Source organism: Callionymus lyra, chromosome 5 (genome assembly GCF_982586985.1).
Source record: "Callionymus lyra chromosome 5, fCalLyr1.hap1.1, whole genome shotgun sequence".
In the NCBI taxonomy this organism is placed as follows: domain Eukaryota; kingdom Metazoa; phylum Chordata; class Actinopteri; order Syngnathiformes; family Callionymidae; genus Callionymus; species Callionymus lyra.
The window spans coordinates 14,918,434-14,940,455 of NC_141822.1; the positions used below are offsets into that span (position 1 = coordinate 14,918,434).

General features: G+C 38.5%; 1 protein-coding gene across 5 annotated transcripts in view; it reads right to left on the bottom strand.

Moving 5' to 3' along the window:
• The window catches only part of vav2 (vav guanine nucleotide exchange factor 2), a 184,451-nt gene that overhangs the window by 15,307 nt on the left and 147,122 nt on the right, over window positions 1–22,022 (bottom strand). For 3 of the 5 annotated variants that reach the window (XM_087791086.1, XM_087791085.1, XM_087791084.1), the window contains exons 9-17: window positions 12,827–12,926; window positions 9,906–10,001; window positions 4,857–4,925; window positions 4,686–4,772; window positions 4,501–4,586; window positions 4,289–4,421; window positions 3,702–3,811; window positions 2,604–2,705; window positions 145–233 (exon numbers count right to left, since the gene is read on the bottom strand). In XM_087791086.1, coding sequence (XP_087647212.1) covers window positions 145–233; window positions 2,604–2,705; window positions 3,702–3,811; window positions 4,289–4,421; window positions 4,501–4,586; window positions 4,686–4,772; window positions 4,857–4,925; window positions 9,906–10,001; window positions 12,827–12,926 — 872 coding nt within the window. Of the gene's footprint in view, window positions 1–144; window positions 234–2,603; window positions 2,706–3,701; window positions 3,812–4,288; window positions 4,422–4,500; window positions 4,590–4,685; window positions 4,773–4,856; window positions 4,926–9,905; window positions 10,002–12,826; window positions 12,927–22,022 lie in introns of all 5 variants that reach the window. The other 2 variants (XM_087791083.1, XM_087791082.1) reach the window with 1 other exon arrangement.

Here is a 22,022-nt window from a genome sequence, read left to right on the forward strand (position 1 = left end):
TGACGCTCAAAACAAGAAAGTCAAAATTAAAAGTATGTGACTAATATAATGAAAATATTAATAGTTTGCTTCTTAATATGTGAAATACATACATTTATTGTAAATATATAATATAAAAATATAAAATGTATGGACGAGACGTACTTATTTTGCAGATGGTGATGACTTCCAGACACTCTTTGTGGGCTCCTGTTCCACAGCGAGAGCAGTAGTATCCCTGGTAGAAGATTCCTCTGTTGAAACAAACACACACGGGGTCACAGACGTCAAGTCGGCGGCTTGTAAACGCACTCTCCGTCTACTTTGCATCTTCGCCTTCCACACAAACAAAACGATCTCCAAACGCAGAAGCAGAAGAGTTTTTCGTAACACTGAACGCATCGCTGGGTAACCAGGAACATAAATCACGCCGGGATCCAGCGCTGGTGATTAGCTCTTAGCTAAGGAAGCGCTCGTCCCTGCTAGTGCTGTGGATTTAGGTCAGGCCGGGCGGGTGAAATTTGTGGGTCAATACACAGAGCACGGTTCAGACGCTCCAGCGTAATAGAGGGGGGGGTGAAAAAAAAAAGTGGTGTTTTTGGTGGATGAAGGTTATCCCAGAGAGCTGGTTCATCCCGAGGAGCAGCAGGAGGTGTTTAATAGGGAAACGCTTCCAAAATTAAAGCGCAGTGTGACGGCCAGATTCACTCCAGCAAACCCGGGCAACGGTTGGTGCGCAGCTGTGAGAGTTTCTTTAGTTTCATTAGGGTCGTTTCACTTTTGGAATGAAGTCTACGACTCAGCACTTTTTTCAAAGCAGTGGATTATCATCAGCTGACGATTCCAGTTGTGATAAGAGGTCACTCCAGGTGATTACTCTCAACGCACCTGAACACTTGTTATTGAGATGTTTTTTTAATTAATTTTTGGGATGGAAATGTGCTTGAAGAAGGAACTGTCTCACCTGCAGCAAGAATTCTGACCTGCTCTAGTAGAAGAACTCACATTTCTCCGATCCTTAAAACTCTTCACTGGCTTTCAGTTTCTTCCAGGATCAACTTTAAAATTCTGGTTCTTACTTTCAGATCTATTCATGGTCAGATTCCTCCTTACATCACTGATCTGATCCAGCCTTACACCCCAGCTCAGGCTCTGAGGTCTGTGGATCAGAATCTACTGATGGTTCCTGAACACGGTTCATGACCAGAGGAGAGAAATCCTTCCAGGCTGTTGCTCCTAAGCTTTGGAACGATCTTCCTCTCTCTTTGTGTTTGATGATCTACTGACTCCTTCAAGAAACATCTTAAGAAGTTTTTATTCGTTCAGGCTTTTCCTTGATTCTCAGGAACTCCTGTGTTGTTCTCAGTGTTATCTTGACCTTTAAAGTATATATTTGAGTGAATATTGTTTTGATTGTTTAACCGCTTTGTGACCCTGGTCTGAAAAAGTGCTATATAAATACAAACTACTTACTTACTTAAATAAATACATTATTATGATATTTTACAGGAAATAAAACAAGAAAGTTCAGTTAAGTGAAGTAAAACAATGTCTTTTTGAGATTTATTTTTCAACTTTATGGTTCATTTGAAAACTTTTTGAATTGAAAGCAGTCAATCACTGTAACAACTTAGTAATGCATTTTTTTTTCTCTTATAATTACACAGCGTAGAACATTGGTTGGCCCCGGATACAGGAAGGCACTAAAAAATGAATAATTTTAAAGTAAAAAATAGGACTTTGTTTGAATAAATATTTTAAAAAAATTATCATTAGATGATCACTCTTGACACGTCAGGACATGCATTTTGGTAAAATTTGATAAATAAAACAACCTGTAAAGTAGTGATGGTCTGATGAAGCTTCATGAAGCAGTGTTGTTATATTCAGGGTCCACTAGATGGCGGACTCCGCACTATTTTTTTTTGTTTTGAACAGCTGAAACATCACATCATTTTTAAAATGATGGCGCCACCTACTGACCTCTAAACAACATAACACTGCCCATGTGATGTTTCACAAGAACAGTGGTTTAAAACAAAGGAAAATAGTGCCATTAGACTGTCACTCTTGAACAAGTCAAGACGCTTGTTTCAGTCATGTTTACTCCAAAAATAAACCTGTAAACTAGAGAAAATGAGTGAAACTCTATATGATTGAATATTATGGCGACATCTAACCGGTCCTTGGAGCAAAAACAATTGAAGACTTTTGCATCAAGGAAATGTTTGTTTTCACACCATCATGTTGAACTCTAACAGTGCTAAGACAGGTGATAAAATAACACCAAACGTGGGTGTAAAAATGCCTTGTGATTTTTAGACCTTAGACACAATTGAATCAAACTTTTTTTCTCACCAACAAGACACACTCATGCACACAGTTATTCAGAGAGATTTTAATAATTCGATATTAAGATAGAGAATCAAATTACTCAGGACTGTAATTGTTATTAGCTGGTGCTTTTTCAAAAATCTAAATTTACATTAAAAAAAAAATATTAGGGTTTGTTAGATTTTTCAATGCATCTTAAGGCTCAAAATAACACACCGAAAACTAGAAAAATATAACTTTAGACCCTATATAAGACGAGGCCAGTTGAGCTCGTCAGGTATTCGGTTTACCTGAGCAGCATCTTGCAGGCTCGGCAGTTGGTGTTCTTATCAAACGTGTGCATCTGGAAGTTGTGTTGGTTGGCTGTGGCTCTCTCTGGCTTGATGTTGGACCTGAAAGGAAATATATTAACCATTAGATGACGTCTTAGCTGGATTTGTTAAAGTTCACCCCAAAAATTTCACCCATTTTCTACTCATGTCGACTTGTTGGGATTATTTTCAGAGTAATCGGTTTCTTTTTTTATAGTTATAGACAAAAACGTTTGGGAAATTGTTTTTTTTCCAATAGCCACAGCTAATACAGTAATTCTTCATAAATAAATAAATCAAAGAACAATAACAAAGAGAAATAAAGAGAAAGAACGAGATGATACAATCTGAGTCTTAAAGATAAATATAAAGCACATAGTAAAATTAAATTAACAAAGACAAAGGATACAAAGAGTAACATAGAACAGAACATCCGGATACTTTCACTCCACTCCTGCCCCTGAACTCAGAATGGTACAATTGAATAGCCCGAGGAATGAATGAGTCCCTGAGTCTATTTGTTTTGCACCTGGGAAGGAGCATTTGTGCACTCATTCTGCTTCTCTGCTCACTGATGACAGTGCTGAGAGGATGACTGTCATCCTCTCAAGTACTCTCAAGTAAGTAAGTAAGTAAGTAAGTAATTCTTATTTGTATAGCACTTTTCTAGACCAGGGTCACAAAGCGCTTAAATAATCAAAACAATATTCAATAAAGTATATACTTTAAAGGTCAAAATAAAACTGAGAACACAACAGGAGTTCCAGAAAATCAAGGAAAAGCCTGAACAAATAGAAACGTCTTAAGATGTTTCTTAAAGGAGTCAGTAGACTCTATCAAGCAAAAGTAAGTAAGTAGGTAATTGATATTTAAGTGTGTCTTATTGGACAAAGACGAAGACGACGACAACTGAGCTCCAGTGGCTACATTAAAATGAACAAACATCTTTGTCTATAACTCTAAAAAGGAACAGAATACTCTGAAAATAATCCCAACCCTTATTTGACACAAGGGTGAGTAGAAAATAAATGAATTATCCTTTTAAGTATTAACATTTGTAGACCCTATTATACTCACATGGCCATATCAAACTGTTCCATCCACTTCCTCTTGGTGTCTTCCGTTTTACAGAAGAACTGGAAGCCCTGCTTCCCCTGCAGGTGGATCAGGTAGAAGCCGTACGACCACTGGGGAGAGAGCGTGAGTGTGGAACAGATGGCGGAGATAAAGGACGTGCGGGTGAGGCGGCGGCGAGAGAGAAACCGTGTGACACGAGCATTCAGAGACACACACTTTTTCAATGAAGTCACATTATTTATCCACCATTTCGTCATCACAAGGCTAAAGTCACAGACGCCTCAGTCACCCGCACCGCCCAAAAAAACAACACTTTAAAAAATGAGGCCGTGTGTGCAGATGAGTTCAATGAGGAGGCGCTTGAGCTTACCATTTTTCCACTTGACTGGTAAGCATGCAAAAAGAAAAAAAGGAAACCAGAGAGAAAAAAAAAAACCCAGTTACACATGCGACAAGACCAACAACATGCACAAAAACAAAACTGTTAGATCAGCGCATTTTTTAACAAAAGTTCAATAGCGAGCACGACGACGACGACTCTTGCATCGATCATGAGCTCTTTATGTTTTCATCGAAGACGTCCATACCTTCTTCATGTCCCTGTTGTTCATGGGGTCGTCGGACATTTTGTACGACTGCAGCTCGATGATTTCCTTCAGCTCGTAGCTGTAACCTTTCCTCTTGCAGACGATGACGACTTTATCGAAGAGGAAAATATATCTGGAGACGCGGGGAAAAAAGAAAGGAGACGCCGGTTGAGCGTGAGGAGGAAGGGATGACTTCAAGGTTCAGGACTCACCGGTCCTGCTTGGTTCGGTTGACGATGGAGCAGACCTTCAGCTCGCCGTCTATTTTGGGCCTGCCGTACTCCTCCAGCTTGACCTGCTGCTTGAGTAACACACACAAGAACACGCATATAACCTGACAACTTATGAATAAACACCATTTGGATTTGAGTAACGAAACAAAGGGATAAGTATTTACCAAATTCTCTATCGAGCTTTGAAATTCGCTGATTTTCTTCAGCGTCTCGTTGTCCCTCTTGACCTCGTTGATGTACATGGCAAGATCCTGACAAAAAGACACTTTCTTGATAAAAAGCAACACACTTTTGTAGAGTTTACTTTTCTAAAACATTCCCGAAGTGACTCAGACCTGCATCGCCTCCAAAGCTTCCTTGAGTTGTTGTCGCTCCGGTCGGTCCGTTGAGTGAGTCAGCAGTTCCTGGAAAACAGAATAAGCATGAATGCGTTAGCATGAATTTTTTCTTTTGGTTCAGGCTAAAGTAGATGTAAAGGCCGGTGATTCAATTAAATGAGACATTTGATTTGTGTCATTCTCGGATATGTTTTATTCAGAATCACACAGAGGTTTGCTGCGTTTATTTAGGTCCAAAGAATTCAGATGAAATAGAAACATCAGTTTTACCTCGGTTGTGTCGGAACTTCTACATCAAATGTATAATAAAATGTGTTTGTAGAAGCATAGTCAGTAAGTAGGTAAAGGTTATTTGTAACACGTGGTTGACTTGCTAGCATACATATTAATTATCAATATTAAACTCTTTATAGGAGTGGCAGCTAGACTAGACTGAATAACCAAGATGGCTGCCACAAAGATGTGATGTCATGAATACTATTTTTCAATTCTTACACAGCAGTATTGTGACACAGTCACATTCAATCACAAAATGAGCCAACATCTTTAAGCAGTCTAAAAGGATTGATTCTACGTTAATATTATATGAAATTGTATTATTTGATTATTATGCGATTATTGAAATATTAGAACCTGCCAATTTTTAATGATGTATTGGGGGACAATCTTAATTTGTTTTATACAATCAATAGATATGATAGAAAATGAGTGAACTCAAGAATGATAAAAAAAAAAGATTAACAAACATGCATTTTAAACATTTCAGAGATAATGAAGAATGATGAATGCTCTTAATTTTGTTAAAATGCAGTTAAAATATACTGAAGAATTTTAAGGATTGGAGAAAAGTGAGTTCTTCTACTAGAGCGGGTCAGAATTCTTGCTGCAGAGTTTTGTATTAACTACAAGCGAGACAGCTCCTTCTTGTTTAGACACGAAAATACACTGAGGCAATAGTCTACACAAGAAGACACAAACGCATTTTCCTAAATTTAGAGATTTTTCTCCGTTGAAGGAAATAGTTTCTGGTCAGTTTTCTGCAGTGTTGAACTAGAGACATGTCTTTGTCAAATACAACACCCAGGTTTCTCAGGCTCAGTTTGACTGACTGCCCTAAATCACCCAAGTCTAGATTAACTTTATTAATTCCCTTGGAGATCTCCTTCGGGAAATTAAATTTTCAGTTCACAGCAGACAATAGAAGGTACAGAAGTTGAGGTTTAATTTAACTTTGTTATCTCTGTGTTTTTCCTACTTTGGCAAACAAATGTGTTTCCTTCAACATCACTTTACTCATATTTGAAGTCTCTGTATAATAGTTGTCCAGATTAATCTCTGTTCATTATCTTTTTTTAATGACTGGCATCTTCATAGGTCAACTTATCAACATTAATCTATTCTGTTTTTTTTTTTAACCATCCAAAAGTCCACATTAAATAACTTGGTGGGCCATGAGTTTAACACGTTATACAGTCAATGACCCCCGACCACGACCAATGTTTGGTGAAATCCACCTCTCAGGAAAAACTGGATCAAATAATTTCAGTTGAAAAGTTACATTTTCATGGAGCATTCTTACTCAAAGTCCTGGGTAGATCTACTGGGTGGCCTTAAAGAAATTATAGCCACCCCTGATGCCACCCCAATATATTTTTCTAACTGTTTACCACCCCTTCAAAGTTCCTGTCCCCCACTCGAGGCGCCCTAAATATTGTTCCTATTGTTCATGTTCTAGAAAAGTGTTGCATATGACTGTTGTGTTTCATAATGATATTCCCTGAACTACTCATATTAGCTTCAAAACAAATGTACGTGTATTATTACACGTTATATAATAAGTTTATATATCCAACAGTAAACACAACCTCGCTCAGCAACTCTTGCATAATCTACGATCAACAGTGGAGCCTATAGTGACAAAGTTAAGTACTTAATTGGATTATATACTTGACAGTGATGCAGCTAAGAATAGGTTGTATCTTGAGATGTATAATAAAAATACGTATATTAGAAATGTATTCTCCGTCCACATTAACAATGAGCTCTACAGGGAAAGCAACGTGGTGTGAAGAACATCCTTCTTCATCACTCCGCTCATGGGTTTGGCATTTGGTGATGAGATCAAACCAGTCATGTGTTCTCTATCAAAGTGTGAATCACACAGCAAATGATGAAGTCATGAAAGGAACCAGAGAGAAATTAATTTCACGTGAACGATTGGATGGATGAAAGTCATAATAAATGAGAGCAGTTTCATTGTCAGCTGAGAGCTACTGACTTCGTTTTAAATGCTGCAGAGTTACGCACAATGATCACTTGTGTTCATTTATAATCAAAGTTTATTCATTTCAAAGCGGTTTTTATCTCTTTATTTATTGTTATTAATTTTTTTTTAATCAACTAGGCTTTTCTTTGTACTGAGAACACAGTTGAGATGAAAAATATATTTTACAGGCAATTTTAAACATGATAATACTGCAATTGTAATAATCAAATATAAAGAACAGTAAATATAGTTTTTCAAATTCATTTAGAGATCAAACACGAGAAGTTGGACATAATTTAATTAAAATAGTGTTTCTCTGACACATGAGATATTGTCATAAATTACACGATGAAACACTTGGACACAAATGCTCAAACATTCTCCTGTTAATTCATCAATTTCTTGTTTTAATCTGCCTTTTTAAAGCATTTTTAACTAAGTAACTGTTTTATTTGAATTGCTGTGATTAGTGTTTTACCACAACCATTAAATAATGAACCCGCTGCCTTGAGGAGCTTAAATATTGTAGAAATATTGAAGTAAAAATAAATAAATAAAACAATATTTCATAATTCTACCAGTCCTATGTCTGGATCAGGAACAGTTCATGCCCACTTTAACATACAAATCACTTATTTTATCTTATTTTATTTATTTCATTCATTCTATTTTATAATGTTTTCCACAACGCCACACACAAATAATTGGGTTGTGTTTTACAAAACTGGAAATAAATAAAACGTTTTTGATCCGGATGAAAATAAAATCAGAAATAGTTGATAAACTTTGAATCTTTCCAGACATATCTCCTGTTAGGGGAACATATTGATATGGTGATATACAGCGCTATATTCTTTTCGACAATACTGTATTGATATTCGACAGCACTGTATCCATTGATAACATTAAATAAAATGATGGTTAATAGTTCAATGTGTATCAAATTAAAATTAATATTTTCTTTACAATAAACGTATTTAATTTTTATTTTTCTGTTGCAATTCACTTCTGGCCGCTAGTTTGCATCAGTCTTTATGTCCTCCGCAACTTAGTGTACATTGAAATCCCCGCAAGATCTAGGCGATGACTGAGGACAAGAGGATACAGTGGCCCCCAGCAGGTTTTTAAGCTGATGTTCGGACATATTTTAGTTTTTTCAAAGAAATCAAAGCAAGAGTCATGTGGTCTGTAAATTCAACAACACCAAAGTACTCGAACAATACTACAAAAATATATATAAATATATAGTATTGTTCCTGTAGTATCACAATTTATTGCAATATATCGTTGCCCTTGTATTAGTAGCGTATGGCTCATTTAAATCTACTTACAGGCTCGATACCTAAAACTAAACCCTAAAATCAAATGATCAAGTTGTTGTAGAATATTTACCGCATACTCGCTTCTTTATAAATATTTTCTTATGGCACACATTTCTTTCTAGAGAGCAGCAACAACACAAATCAACTTTTAAAACACACTTCTCTTCTCTGAAGCCAATATAAAGGCGTTCACATAAACAAAAGATGTCCCCTTGGGTCGGACACACACTAACAAACACTGCTGTCACTCCAAGTTGGACCAGGACTGCAGGGGAGTCGGATTTCACTGCAAAGCTGTAAATCAGTGAAATGGGCTGCGTTTAATCGCGTTTCAACATGGCTGATTTGACATCAGGAAACGGAAACACCGCGGGAGACGCTGCTAGATGTATCTAGCAGCGTCTCCCGCGGTGTTTCCGTTGAAGCAAGGAAACACTGATCGAGGAATGGCCTTAAAGGAAAAACCAGAGTCCGCTGGGCCACACGTCATCAAGTCACATATGGCGTCTACAGCCCAGTTACTCAGTCCATTAATCATGTGGAGATGACAGTCGTCAGGCCGTCACACATTAGCGAGGGAAGATTTGCTTTTGCATTTTAAGTCAATAAACAATCCAGAAGTTTGTTGAACACCTGCTTCTTTTTAGGTTGAGATCCACACTCGGAAACACAGTTCATGTTCTCCATTTTCTAGAAAATAGTTGCTATGGTTATAGCTATCAAATTGTTGTTGTTGTTTTATTCCCATAGTGGTCATTATTATTGTTTTTGTCGTTGTAATTATTATCGTCGTTATTAATCATGTTGTTATTGCTATTGTTGTTTTTTATTTATATGTTTGTTATTACTATACTTGTTGCTTTATTTCATTTATTGTTGTTTTGATCCTAATGTTGTTTTTACCTTACCTTACCTTTTATTACAGTTGTTGTTAGTATTGTTTCTGTTTTATTAATAATGTTGTTATTATTTTTGTTGTTTTATAACAATTGTTGTTGATATTTTGATTGTCCTTTTATTACCACAGTTGTTAATATTATTGTTGTTATCCTTTTATATGTTTTATTATTGCTAATGTTAATATTATTGTTATTTCTTTTTGTTATTTACTAGTTATTGCTATTGTTTTTGTTGGTGTCACTATATGTTGTTGTTGTTATTGCTATTGTTGTTGATACGATTGTTCTTGTCATTATTTATGCTAGTTTCAATATGATTCTTTTTACATTTTTAATCCCAAAACAAAGCACAATAAACTTTGTTCTGTAAATATAGTTTTGTATTTATATAATAATATACTTTTTTTTTTAATCCACCCAGAACTCCCGTTATATGTTTATATATTAAAAAACTTTTTTTTTTTAAATCCCCAAAATTAAACCTTAATTTGCGAAACTATCTCCTGTTTATAGAAAACCATTCAAATGATAAAAATGTCACTTTGATTTCTGCTCTTACCTTCAGCAGCAGGTGGTACTTCAGAACCCTCTGCATGGGGACGACGAGAAGATCCTGCAGCTTGAACTTCCCCTCCTGCACCTTCATCGTACATTCCTGTCAGACAAAACCAGGGGCCAATTATCACACATCATGTGCCGTTGTGCAACAAACAAGGTTCTCTTTGTTGTCGACCATTGTGTTGCACGTCAAGAGGTCAGCTGAGAACAGACTCATACGCTGACAGAGAATACATTACAATCCCAAGAGTTTCACCTTCTTCTATAGACTCTATAGATTTTTTAAAATTAAACTATAGGTTTAAAGAACATTTTCAACCTATATGTTGGTCTTTTCTTCTTCATCATGGATCTGCTACCTGCACTTCAGCAAGTCTAAAAATCTTGCAAATACATAAATCTTGTTCGTATCCTCAGGGATCTTTATCAGAGGATATAGCAGGAGTCGCTTTAAAGAACCATTTTCTACGTGGGTGTTTGATTCCATCGCAGCCTAGGAGCAAAACGCTTTGTTTGTTTTGCTATTCAAGGGAACGCATCTCTTCCCGCAGGGCAGAAGGTTGCGTGGGTGTTGTCCAGGATGCAAATGTTCAGGCGCAATCGACATGGAAAACTGCTGTAGGGCAAGAATCCTAAAGAGTGGTACCCTTTCTTTATAAAGTCTACTGTAGTGATACACCACTAGGTTGGCGATGCTGAGGTACGGGCACACATTTTGTTAGCGAACGCATCGGTCGAGAGCAGCTAGCATGTCCAAATGTCTTCATCTTTTTGTGAAGTGAGGCCCAGATTTCCCTCTTCCCAGCTATATAGTCCAGCTATTTCTTGGGGACCCTTAGACCAGCTAAGAGACTTCAACTTTCCAGTATGTCCTGGCCCTAAACACATCACCAGCCAGGCCTCCTAATGATGTCCATGTGACCTCAACTGACCCCTCTCAACGCTGTGGCGACTCTACTCTAGGCCTCTCGTCTGAGCTAGTTCTAGGGTCAATGGAAAGTTCTAGCTTCTTGGGAAGCTCACTCTAGCGCTGTACCTTTTGGCCCCCACCAGGTAAATAGCCCATGAGGAATTATCCAAGTGTGTCAGATCAATATGGAGGATCCTGATAGAGTAGGAATGAAACCATTACCCGTAAAAAAAAATTTGGGACAGTTATGGTTGACTTGGTATTTTCAAACCATCATCCAGTCATAAGAGTATTTGAAAACCTTTTAGCCGACCACGTACTCTGTCTTCTCTTTGCCTGAGGGAGGAGCAGTTTTTATTTCGTCTTCATCATTGGAATCTAAAATCAATAAATACTCATTTTGTGTTTAATGCTTAAATAAAGCGCTCAGTTGCGTGGTTGGGTGATCAGTGAAATACATGACAGACGTTAAGTTTGCATCATAACAATGTTAAAAGCTTCACTTACTAACTTCAACTCGTGGGATCAGATGATGAAGTGCAACAGAAAACTCATCGGCGTTCAATAAATCCAGCACCACTCAGTCTCTGTCATGACTAATGTATTCATGGAGCTGTTTCATGAATTAAAAATATTTTTCAAACCGCGATCATGAACTCTGGACTTCTGTTCCCCAGGCAAGCTGCAGCTTTTTTTTAAATTCAACATCGGATGAATGAACTCAGCAGTTCGCTATTATATGAATCAGGATATAAACCGTTTTTTTTATTGGATTTGTTAACATCATTTGGGTTGTTCTAATACACATTTAAATTTGAGCATGTTTCTTCGATTTATATTGATTTGCAGAGCCTCATTTATCCTTAAGCAGGGAATACAAAGTGTGCTTTTTTTTTACCTGTTCACAGAATTTGTGTTGTTCTAAAAACCTGCTTATTGTTGTATTTGTTTAAAAAAAAACAATGTTTAAGTTATTTTAAGAACCTTTCGAGCATGTTTCAAAAACACCGAGATTTTAATGATATCCGTGATCATTTTCGGCGGCATGAAATCTCAACACTACGACAGAGGTACAGTATATCGATGCGTTAGGTCAGGGGTTTCAAACTCGTTCTCCATTTATGTAGCGACCTGTTGAACAGATGATCTACTCGCGTAGAATGCAAACGTATGAAAGTCGCACAAAGATCCATCTTCAAACCATTGAACCGAATACAAGATTTGCTCATTAAAGCTTTTCTGGGATTAAAAAAACTCGAGTCTCATTTCAGTCCAAGGCCCGGTCGAGATGGTCAAGGCAGCAGTGAGTGTCCCTGAATACCCAAAGCAAAAGGGGAAGAAATTATTCAGTAGCTGTGCTGTTTGAAAGAGGTCATCTGTGGTCGTTCCCCTGAAGCGCCGCATTTACCGCGAGTGGCTTTAATCCCTGCCACACCTGGTGTGAGTTATTTTGGGTCAGCTCTACCGTCACTTTTTAAAATATCCCTCGGTGGTTCTCATCCCTGCCCCATTAGTTCTTGTCTTACACCTGATCTGAAAAGACTGTACACGTTTAGATTAAATTCCGAGGGAGCGCAGATGCTCGGACGCGCTGCCATCTGGTGTCGAACGCTGCGGCGTCCTGAAGGTATAACCCTTGAAAAATATTGAGATTGTCTTGCAGCTGTGGGGAGAAGTTGAGTGGCCAAGATTTTTACAGTTGTGCTGACCCGCTTCTTTTTTCTCGTGAGACAAAGACGGCGATGATCTGAGAGACGTGGGAGAGGAACTGCCTGCGGAGCTAACCATGAGTCAAAAAATTAAAAATCGTCTCCCATTTTAAAAATTACGTCTTTTTTAGTGATTTAAAAAAAAATCTGGGAACAAGTTTTGTATTATTCATAAACGTTTGCGACATTAAGCCCCAAAAATGGAATTAAAACGACAAAAATAAAGGAAAACGAATGCATCTTTTGATAATTCCGTCATAAAAGCAGTTCAACCTTTAGTTGGCAACAGATAAAGAAGCTTACCTCTACTTTAATCTTCACCTCCTCTCTCGTGGCTATGAGCTCGTCCAGTGTCTTCTGTGCGCTCTCCATGTGGCTGCAGTACTGACCGTAGATCAACAACCTAGAAGGTGATGAAAAAAGAAAATGTGGTTAATGACTTCTTTGAAATGTGAAAATGTGGCAAAATGTATTTAAAACAATAACCCAAATCTTAATTAAAGTGTTTAATTACAAACTGCATGTTTACGTTTACAATTTTTACCAGTTGTTTAACAGTATTATGCCATTTAAACATTCACTATGTGCTTTTTAATAAAAGATGTTGAGTTTATTTTTGAAAAATCCTACTGTTTTACATAAACACGCTATCATTTACATGTTATTGTTGTTACAAAGACACTGTTTGCAACATATTAACACATCACTAAACAAACTAGCAGGAGCCAAGGTCTCAAGCAGGCAAGTTCCTAGGCCATTTAAAAAAATGTATTTGTCTTTAAGGTTATATTAGGTTGGTCAAGCTCAGCTTTCCCCATTTAATAGCATTAAATAATACATTTTTCAATTGAAACATAAAACCAAGGACAACACATTTTAATCTTGCTATCTTAGCTAGACAAGAACTCTGCTAGCTGCATCTGATGTGAAATTTACTACCAGAGAAAATGTGTATCTTTTGAATATAATCTAAATAATCTGAAACTGTAATTGACAAACAAACACTTTTTATAGGTAAAATAGGCTTCATGTTTCAAATGGAGTGCAAAGTTGTATGTGACGTAAATAATATCAATCTTAAATAAATGTATATTTAGCGAACAGGAAATATCAGTCAGATTTTGATATTACATTTTTATAATTTAAAAATGTATCTCAATTATCTCTTTGTTTTAATCCTCTGTTTCAGCTCAACATCAGTTTAAATCTTATTGTTGACATCTATAATCCGTGTCCCTTATCTTATCTTAAGCACTGACAATAAATCACAATATCAACATGAATATTAATCTAGGGTTTTGAGGAGTTTCACACATGTGATCTATACTCATATGTGTGTGTTTCGTATTGTAAACGTGCACATGAACACATTTCAGCGAATTTAGGATCACAGTTGAAACTCCGAAAAAAATATTCTGCCAGTCACAAAAAATGAGACTGGAAAAAATAGTGCTAACAAAGATTCTGGCTAATAAGACTTACCTACTTGGTAAAAATGGTAATATTTGAGAAGAATTCTTAAAAAAATACCATGCAAAACCATGATGACACTGACATGATAATTCCCTTTAAGCAACCAAAGTAGCCATTCATACTAGCGAGAGGATGCGGATGAATAAGTGTGCGCATTGTCCTCGGAATTATACGTGAATGTATTTTTAATGGCAGCATTGAAACCCCCAGGCGATATTTGGAAGGGCAGTTTCTCAAGCCAATGTGGAAACTAATGAAAAAGGGAGTATATTCTTTTCAGCGCCGCACAATTCCTTCTTATCAGCACGAGAGAGAAAAGGAATCTCTTAATTGTGGAGCAGGCAGGAAATTAAGTCGGCAGTCATTAGACGTTACAATAGAGCCCGCAATCTTTATCAGCTGCTTTTGACTGGGAGTGAGGTGAAAGTGCCCGAGGACGACGATATGAGCTCACTAAAGAGGCAAAGTAGGGCAAAGGCAAACTGGCAGTGTAGACCTCTCCGCCCACGCACCTCACTGGTGAAGTTGGCACTCGTCGTTTTTCTTAATCTGAACCTTGAGCAAGGCAGGGTGGCCCAGCAACCCCCGAAGCCGAATGTGACAGGGATCGAGCCAGGATGAGATCAACAAGCAGACCAAGGCAGCGAATTGAAGACAGATCTTAAAAAAACATTTACTCTCCCTGAAGTGAAACGGATTATATTACATTTTGCTTTACTTTTTGAGCGATCTTTCACGTGTCCTATCTGCATCTGATTATTCCAATTACACAGTTTCAAACCTGGAACAAACCCAGTGGTTATTGCTCCTGATGATAAGGTTCCAGGGTTGAGTCAGTACTTGGGTGACTTAGGTCAGTCTGTGAAACTGAACCTGAGAAACCTGGGTGTTGTATTTGACAAAGACATGTCTCTAGTTCAACACTGCAGAAAACTAACCAGAAACTGTTTCCTTCAACTGAGAAAAATCTCTAAACTTAGGAAAATGTTGTCACAACTGAAGCTTATAATTTTTGTCTTTGTGTTTTCTTGTTTAGACTATTGTAAAAAGGAGCTGTCTCGCCTACAGTCAATGCAAAACTCTGCAGAAAGAATTCTGACCTGCTCTAGTAGAAGAACTCACATTTCTCCGATCCTTAAAACTCTTCACTGGCTGTCAGTTTCTTTCAGAATCAACTTTAAAATTCTGGTTCTTACTTTCAGATCTATTCATGGTCAGGCTCCTCCTAACATCAGGGATCTGATCCAGACTTACACCCCAGCTCGGGCTCTGAGGTCTTTGGATCAGAATCTACTGATGGATCCTGAACACGGTTATAATTGAAGATTTAAACCGGTCATTTTGTCAACAGTCTTTTCATCTTGAGTCCTGAATCGTGGATTGAAAGCCGTCAATGTAGTTCAACTTTTCAAGATCCTCTAATATCCTCCAGGACAAGGACACCAACACAGAAAGTTTTTTTTAAGGTTGAACACTTACACTCACAACTTCACACTTTGGTTTTTCACACGACCACTTCGCTTCACACCAGATCCTCAATTTGATCGGGAACACTGCCCTTTCGAAAGGTTTTCCTTTTGGAGCTAGTTTGGAGTAAGTAAGTAATTAAGTAAGTAAGTAATGGTTATTTCTAAAGCGCCTTTCTAGACCAGGGTCAGAGAAGAATCACGACAAAGAATACAAGCAGATCAAAGAAACAAGAAAGACGAAACAAAACCAAGCCGTTAACTTCAAGATGAAACAACTATCGATGAATGAATTACTTGATCATTTACATCCCTAGTTAGGAGTTACAGTTACAGTAACTAGATGGAGAATCAATGGACTACTTTAGTGTGAAGGGAACCAGTGGCCTTGAGGCAAACCAAAACCATGATTAAATCTTGATTTACATTCCTGAGGACAGTTCACCTTCAGCCTCTTCTGCTCCCCGTGCAGGAAAATATGAAGATTAATGGAAGACCTTGATCAATTTTTAGAAGAAGAGGCAGAGGCAGCGATGTTCTCCTCAGGATCCTCAGGGATCACACTAGATCGAAAATCTTTTGATTTAATAAACCACCACCACAAATCAACGTGTGGGCGGGAGGTTATCTTCTAGTTTATGAGCGTGATGGCCAAAAGCTCATCCAACACTGTGGAATGAAACCACCTGGGGGAACGAAACTGCCTTTGGGACATTGAGGGAAGACCCCAAACACACCAACATGCATAGATGAGGAGGAAAAAGATTAAGGAGAAAAGGAAGAACAGAGGAGATGATCCATATTTCTGGCTCTGTGTAGAAGGAAAGAGAAAATTCTTCAGTTTCCTCCTGATGTAACTATAATAGGGAACTGGAACCTAACACAATCTACTTGGGGCAAGAGGGAGCGGACACCATGGACATGTCCGTGTAGGTTCTCATTCATTAAGGTCAAGGTTATTCAAGCGAAGCAACTGGACTGTGTGGAGTTTAGGGAAAACGTTTTGGCTTCACACCGAAGAGACTTCTTCAGTTCCACAGTTGGAGCGAGGAGTCAGTGTACATCCTGCTAGACTCAAGGCAGAAGAATGTGGAAATATAGGGGATTGTGTCGGGAGAAAATAATATTTAGGTTGCCAGTTAGCAGGAAGACACCAGAATGGTTTAGGTTTTTTCTGATACCAATGTCATATCAGTACTTAGGAAACATACTTGCCTAAATGGTGCACTAAATGTTTCATAAAGAAATTAACCCAAAATTAGCCTTAAATAAATTCTAATTTTCAAATGATTGAATAACAAAGTAATATGTAAAAATGGTCAGAAATAATAATAGGTGAATATTATTTCAATTCTGTGTGTGTGAGATGGCGTGCATGAGGGGGTTTGACAGGAAAGTTCCCATTAGGAGTCAGTACATGTTATGTGTCATGAATATATTGTTAAATACATGTTGAATATGTCGGTATTTAAGTATTTCAGGGAAAATGATAATAAAAGAAAAATGAAGCACAGAAAATCTGTGTTGCTTTCCAGTCTGGTCAGTAGCATATATGCAAGAACTGGTGCTATGATGATACTGATACTGAGTATCATTATAGCACTAGAATGTAGAGTTATATAAGAATCAAGTAGTAATAGTAATAGTGACAGAATATGACAAGTATGAAGTATTTTAAATGGAGAAAACTCCAATTGTTGCGACAGACATTGTTGTGTCCTGTCCAGGGTGTCCCCTGCCTCTCGCCCTATAACCCTGGGATAGGCTCCAGTCTCCCCGAGACCCCAACCCCGGGATGAAACGGTTGTCAATGAATGAATGAATGAAAACTCAATTGTATTTTGTCACCATTTTAGGAAGATCATTATTATTTTAAAAATAGATATTTTTTAGGGAAAATAATATGTTAACAATTCACTGAGCACAATTATGGTACTACTTTGGCACTGGAACTATTACAAAAGTACAGCTTTGACACCAGAAAAATCCTTTACAATACATTCTCTAATTCTGAACCTGAAAATCAACAACTTTTTTTTCAGAAATATGAGGCGTAAAATCTCTGACCGAACGTGCGGCAGCAAAGGAAACGATGCAGACAGCATCACTTACGCTAATTTGAGTTATGATTTAAAATGTACAAATTTCTTCAGACCATCACACGATACCGCACATGCACTCTGGGACCACTCATGTATAATTAGTTCATTATCCAAGCAGAGATTAAAATATCTTTCAGGCTCAGTGGTTGAATGTGTGCAGTGCAGGATAAAATATGACGCCTGGGGGAGTTGTCACGCTGACATCAGAATCAATAAAATCGTGAAAATGTCTGAGAGATTATTGTGTAGTTAAAAACCACACCTCACTGTGGGGTTTTACTGTTTCACTTTAGTGCTCGTTGGTGATTAAGAAATGATGTTTGTTAAGAGAAAGTCGGCCTCAGCCTGCTCAGCGGCACACGGCTAATCATACTTGTTGTTTTCTCTCGCCACAAAATTTGTGGTTCTTTTTAAAATAGCGTAATCAGTTAAAAGACAATTCTTTTGATTGTTAATATGGAATATATAAAAAAAAGTTTTTGATCATACAAAAATAATAATACATTTTAATAACTTAAGTCAAGAGTTATATTAAAGGCCCAATATCTGGATTGAAATGGTCATTTCTGGCTCCCCCTAGTGTCAGAGCAGTGAAACCAAAGTGCCTTTAGAATACACTGCTGGGCTGTTGCCAATTTGCTGTGTTTGTTTTTGGTTAAAGAACAATTTAAAGACTCCTTTTTTGTCATTTCCTTATTTTGTCTTTCTGGTAACTACAAAAAGTATCTCTGTACTTTAGGCAATACTGTCTTAGACATTACATTTATTGATCTAACACTATAAACCATATATTCAGCTCAGGATACAATATATTTTCGATACAATCAAATCATTTTCGTAACAATTTTTGGTTACACAAAATTTGAGCGACATCTTGTGATTCTTTGACTCTTTTGGTTGAAGTGATAGAACTCAAATCCAAATTATGTCCAAACATCAGCTGACAAAGTTGCTGCCGTCTAACGTATCCTCTCATCCTCAGTCATTGCTGGCTTCTTGGCGAGATTGAATTTTTCCTTAAGCTGAAGAGGACGTGATTACTGTTGCCATCTAGCGGCTGGAAGTTTAAACGCAACAAATTAGTTTGATTGAACAAATGCTGTAAATATGTTCTTTTAATTTTTGAATAAAATAATTTGATATCATTTTCATTTATTAAAATATAAACCATAAAGGAACTATGATAAAAAATAAAATCTGATTGGAAAGCTCAAAAAAAGAATATAATACACTTTGTACAGTGCTGTTGAATAGCCATACAGTATCGTGAAAAAGTAAAATCGATATATATATATATCGGCGTCGGGTCTGCCAGCAAAGGTCCAAAGTGAAGAAAAACGTTAGGGACTAGACCAGGGGTAGGGAACCTGGTCCAGAAAGAGCCGCAGTGGGTGCAGGTTTTTGTTCCAACCGATCAAGCATGTACAGTTTAACCAATGAGGTTTCAGCTACAAGCAACACCAGACTGACAATCAACTGATTACACTCCTAAGACACCTGATTGGATAAAATGTGTCCTCTTGAATGGTTGGAACGAAAACCTGCACCCACTGCGGCTCTTTCTGGACCAGGTTCCCTACCCCTGGACTAGACTGTAGAAATACAATAAAAAATATATAATAATATATAATATAATATATGTTATATATATAGGTATCGTTGCATTAACAAGGGATTGTGTATTTCTACATCAAAATCAACGGTGAACATGAAATGCACAATACAAGAAAAAGAAGATGTTACAGAACTTTTTCCAGAGGTCTTTTATTGAGGTCTGTGTGGTCATTGTTATTTTTCTTTAACAAGAGCGAGAAGTCCTGGCGCGTCGACCTCTTCTATAATGAGGATGCCGCGGTGCATGTTATTTTGTGGAAAATGCAATTTAAGTAGCGGCGCCCGAGGCCGTCGCCCGCCCCCGCCCCCCTTGCACGACTCAAGTCACGGGGGCAGAGGAAACATCCCGGCAAACCAGAAGTGACAGGCCGTGCAGCCAGCTAATATCCAGCGACACGTGGCAGTGGGACCCCCTCACCTCCGCTCAACACATCCCAGCACAAAAGCGAATGGAGACCAAAGAACGGCGATGACTTCTAATAAAAAGTCCCGCCATGCAACCGTGATGAGGCTTGCCAAAGACATCAGCCGCCAGATTACTCCGGAAATGAGTTGAGGAATGTCACAAATGAGCACATCAACCGGGGAGCACTTAGATGCCAATTTAAAGGCCCTCCTTTGAGTGCACTTTTTCATTCTTCTGCCGGTCGGTAGTTGAGAATGGAGTCGGGGATAAAGTGGTGGCATTTTCCGGATGCCATTTACTTCAATGACAAGTACAAAAAAAAAGGAGAAAGCCTTCATTGTCAGCACTGAAGTGAGAAAAAAATGATACAAGCACATTGTTGTAAAGGTCACATGGACTTACAAGCGGAGATAACCAAATTAATTATGCCCGGCCGTATCCTGAGGGCGGAGCCGAGCGAGAGGCGATCCCTCGGTCATTGTCGTCCACGACCACGGTGCTCCATAATAAGGTGGGTTCGCTTGTCAATCACGTGCGTCGCCACAAAGCAGACCGTGCATTAAATCTACAACCTAATGAGGTGCTTAGAATAACAGTGTTGAAAATGCCACGGAATGTAAATGTTGACACTGTTTGTTTACCGATAGAAGGTGAATGTCGGCGGATGGAGAAAGCGGCAACATTGACCTCTGGTTTGACCACGGCTAACTTTAGGAAATACTTTTTTTTTAGTTTTTTTCGTGCTTTCCTGACACTAATCTTAGTGGACTGAAAAAAGCTAAAAAAAAGCCGCACAAAAACAGATGGAGTTTGGTTTGTATTTGTGAGGCATCAGGCATGAGGTTTACATTCAGATGCATTTCGGCTAAATCCAAGTCCATGGTCCTCCCCTGTTGGGGGATGAGATCCTGCCTTTGCTTACTTTGCGATCTTGTTCTCGAGTGAGGGAAGAACGGAGCATGAAATCGACAGGTGGATTAGGCCGGCCTCAGCGTAAACTGTATGCTGACGATGCACCGATATGTGGTGGTGAAAGGAGAGTTAAGCAAAATGGCAAAGCTTTCCAACCTCACCTACAGTTGAGTTAGCGATACACTAATCTATTGATGCACTAGGTTCTGATACATCCCAACTCACTTGCATATTTTTTGAAATGATTTAAGGGGACACTGACTTCTAGTAACATCTTGTGATTGTTCCATCCTCTTTTGATTGAAGGAATTAAACTAAAGGACAGAATATGTCCAAACTTCAGCGGCTGGAGCCGGCTGTATCCTCTTGTCCTCAGTCATCGTCGGGTATTTTGCGGGGTTACATTGTACCTTTAACTGTAAAGGACGCAATTACTGCTCCCATCTAGCAGCCGGAAGTTTAATTGCAACACTCGATGAACAAACTCAGTGAATATTAAATAAAATGAAAATTGTATTATCTTACTTTACAAACTATTTATTGAATTCTCTACTGCTTATTCCGTTTTAGGGATCATAGGGGGGTCTGGAGCATATCCCAGTTTCTTCAGGCAAACTTTTTTATCGAAATAAAAACCATAAATGAACTACGATAAGAAAAAAAATATGATTTCAAAGCCGATAGATATTGGTTTATTCACATCCCTAGTCTGAAGTGACCCAAAAAAACAAACAGAAATAGAATAAGAAGCACGTAACCGGGAGAGACTCGGAGTAGAGCAGCTGCTCCTTGAGAGGAGTCGGTCGAGGCATCTTGGACATCTGATTATGCCAAGACCAAGACCATGCTCCTTTCCTCTAAGCTGACATGGGAACATCTCAGGATCCCCCGAGGAAATGTGGGACACGGTGACACAAAATGTGGGCCGGATTTTTTTTGTTTTGAACATGTCATGGTTATTTAGTGTTCTACGAATGTTCAGCCTGAAGGAGGCTGGACGGAGACGCTTCTCTCACATATGAAATCTGTAGGCGCCTCCTTGCGTCGCGTGAATCCGGTCTGCGGGGGGGGGCAGTGTGGGAGGGGGTGGGACCCCAGCTGTTGTGTCTGCCTGACCAGAAACATCAAGCGACGCAGATCTCGCCTCTGAGCGGTGTTGTGATCATGAGGGAAGTGTGGATCGTTTCAGTGTGGAGTCATGAAGAGGGTCAGACACCATCACTGCTCTCATTACCACCCAGCACAGTTGGAGGCTGAATCACTGCCTCCACTCTGACAAATTACCCACACGTCCCTAAACGCTGGAGAACACACCAGGAAAAGCGCTGCCTGATGAAAAACTGGATTTCACTCTCATACAAAGCTCTTTCGAACTATTATTTCTAGTCGAGTCACGGATGGCTCGTGGAAGTTCTTTCTGGAATGGCCACCGACTAAGTTCTGTCACTCATATATCCGGGCGGGTTTAAGGAAACTTGCTTCCTCTCCCTGTCGACTTCTATGATCTCTCCGTGCCTGCATGGGTT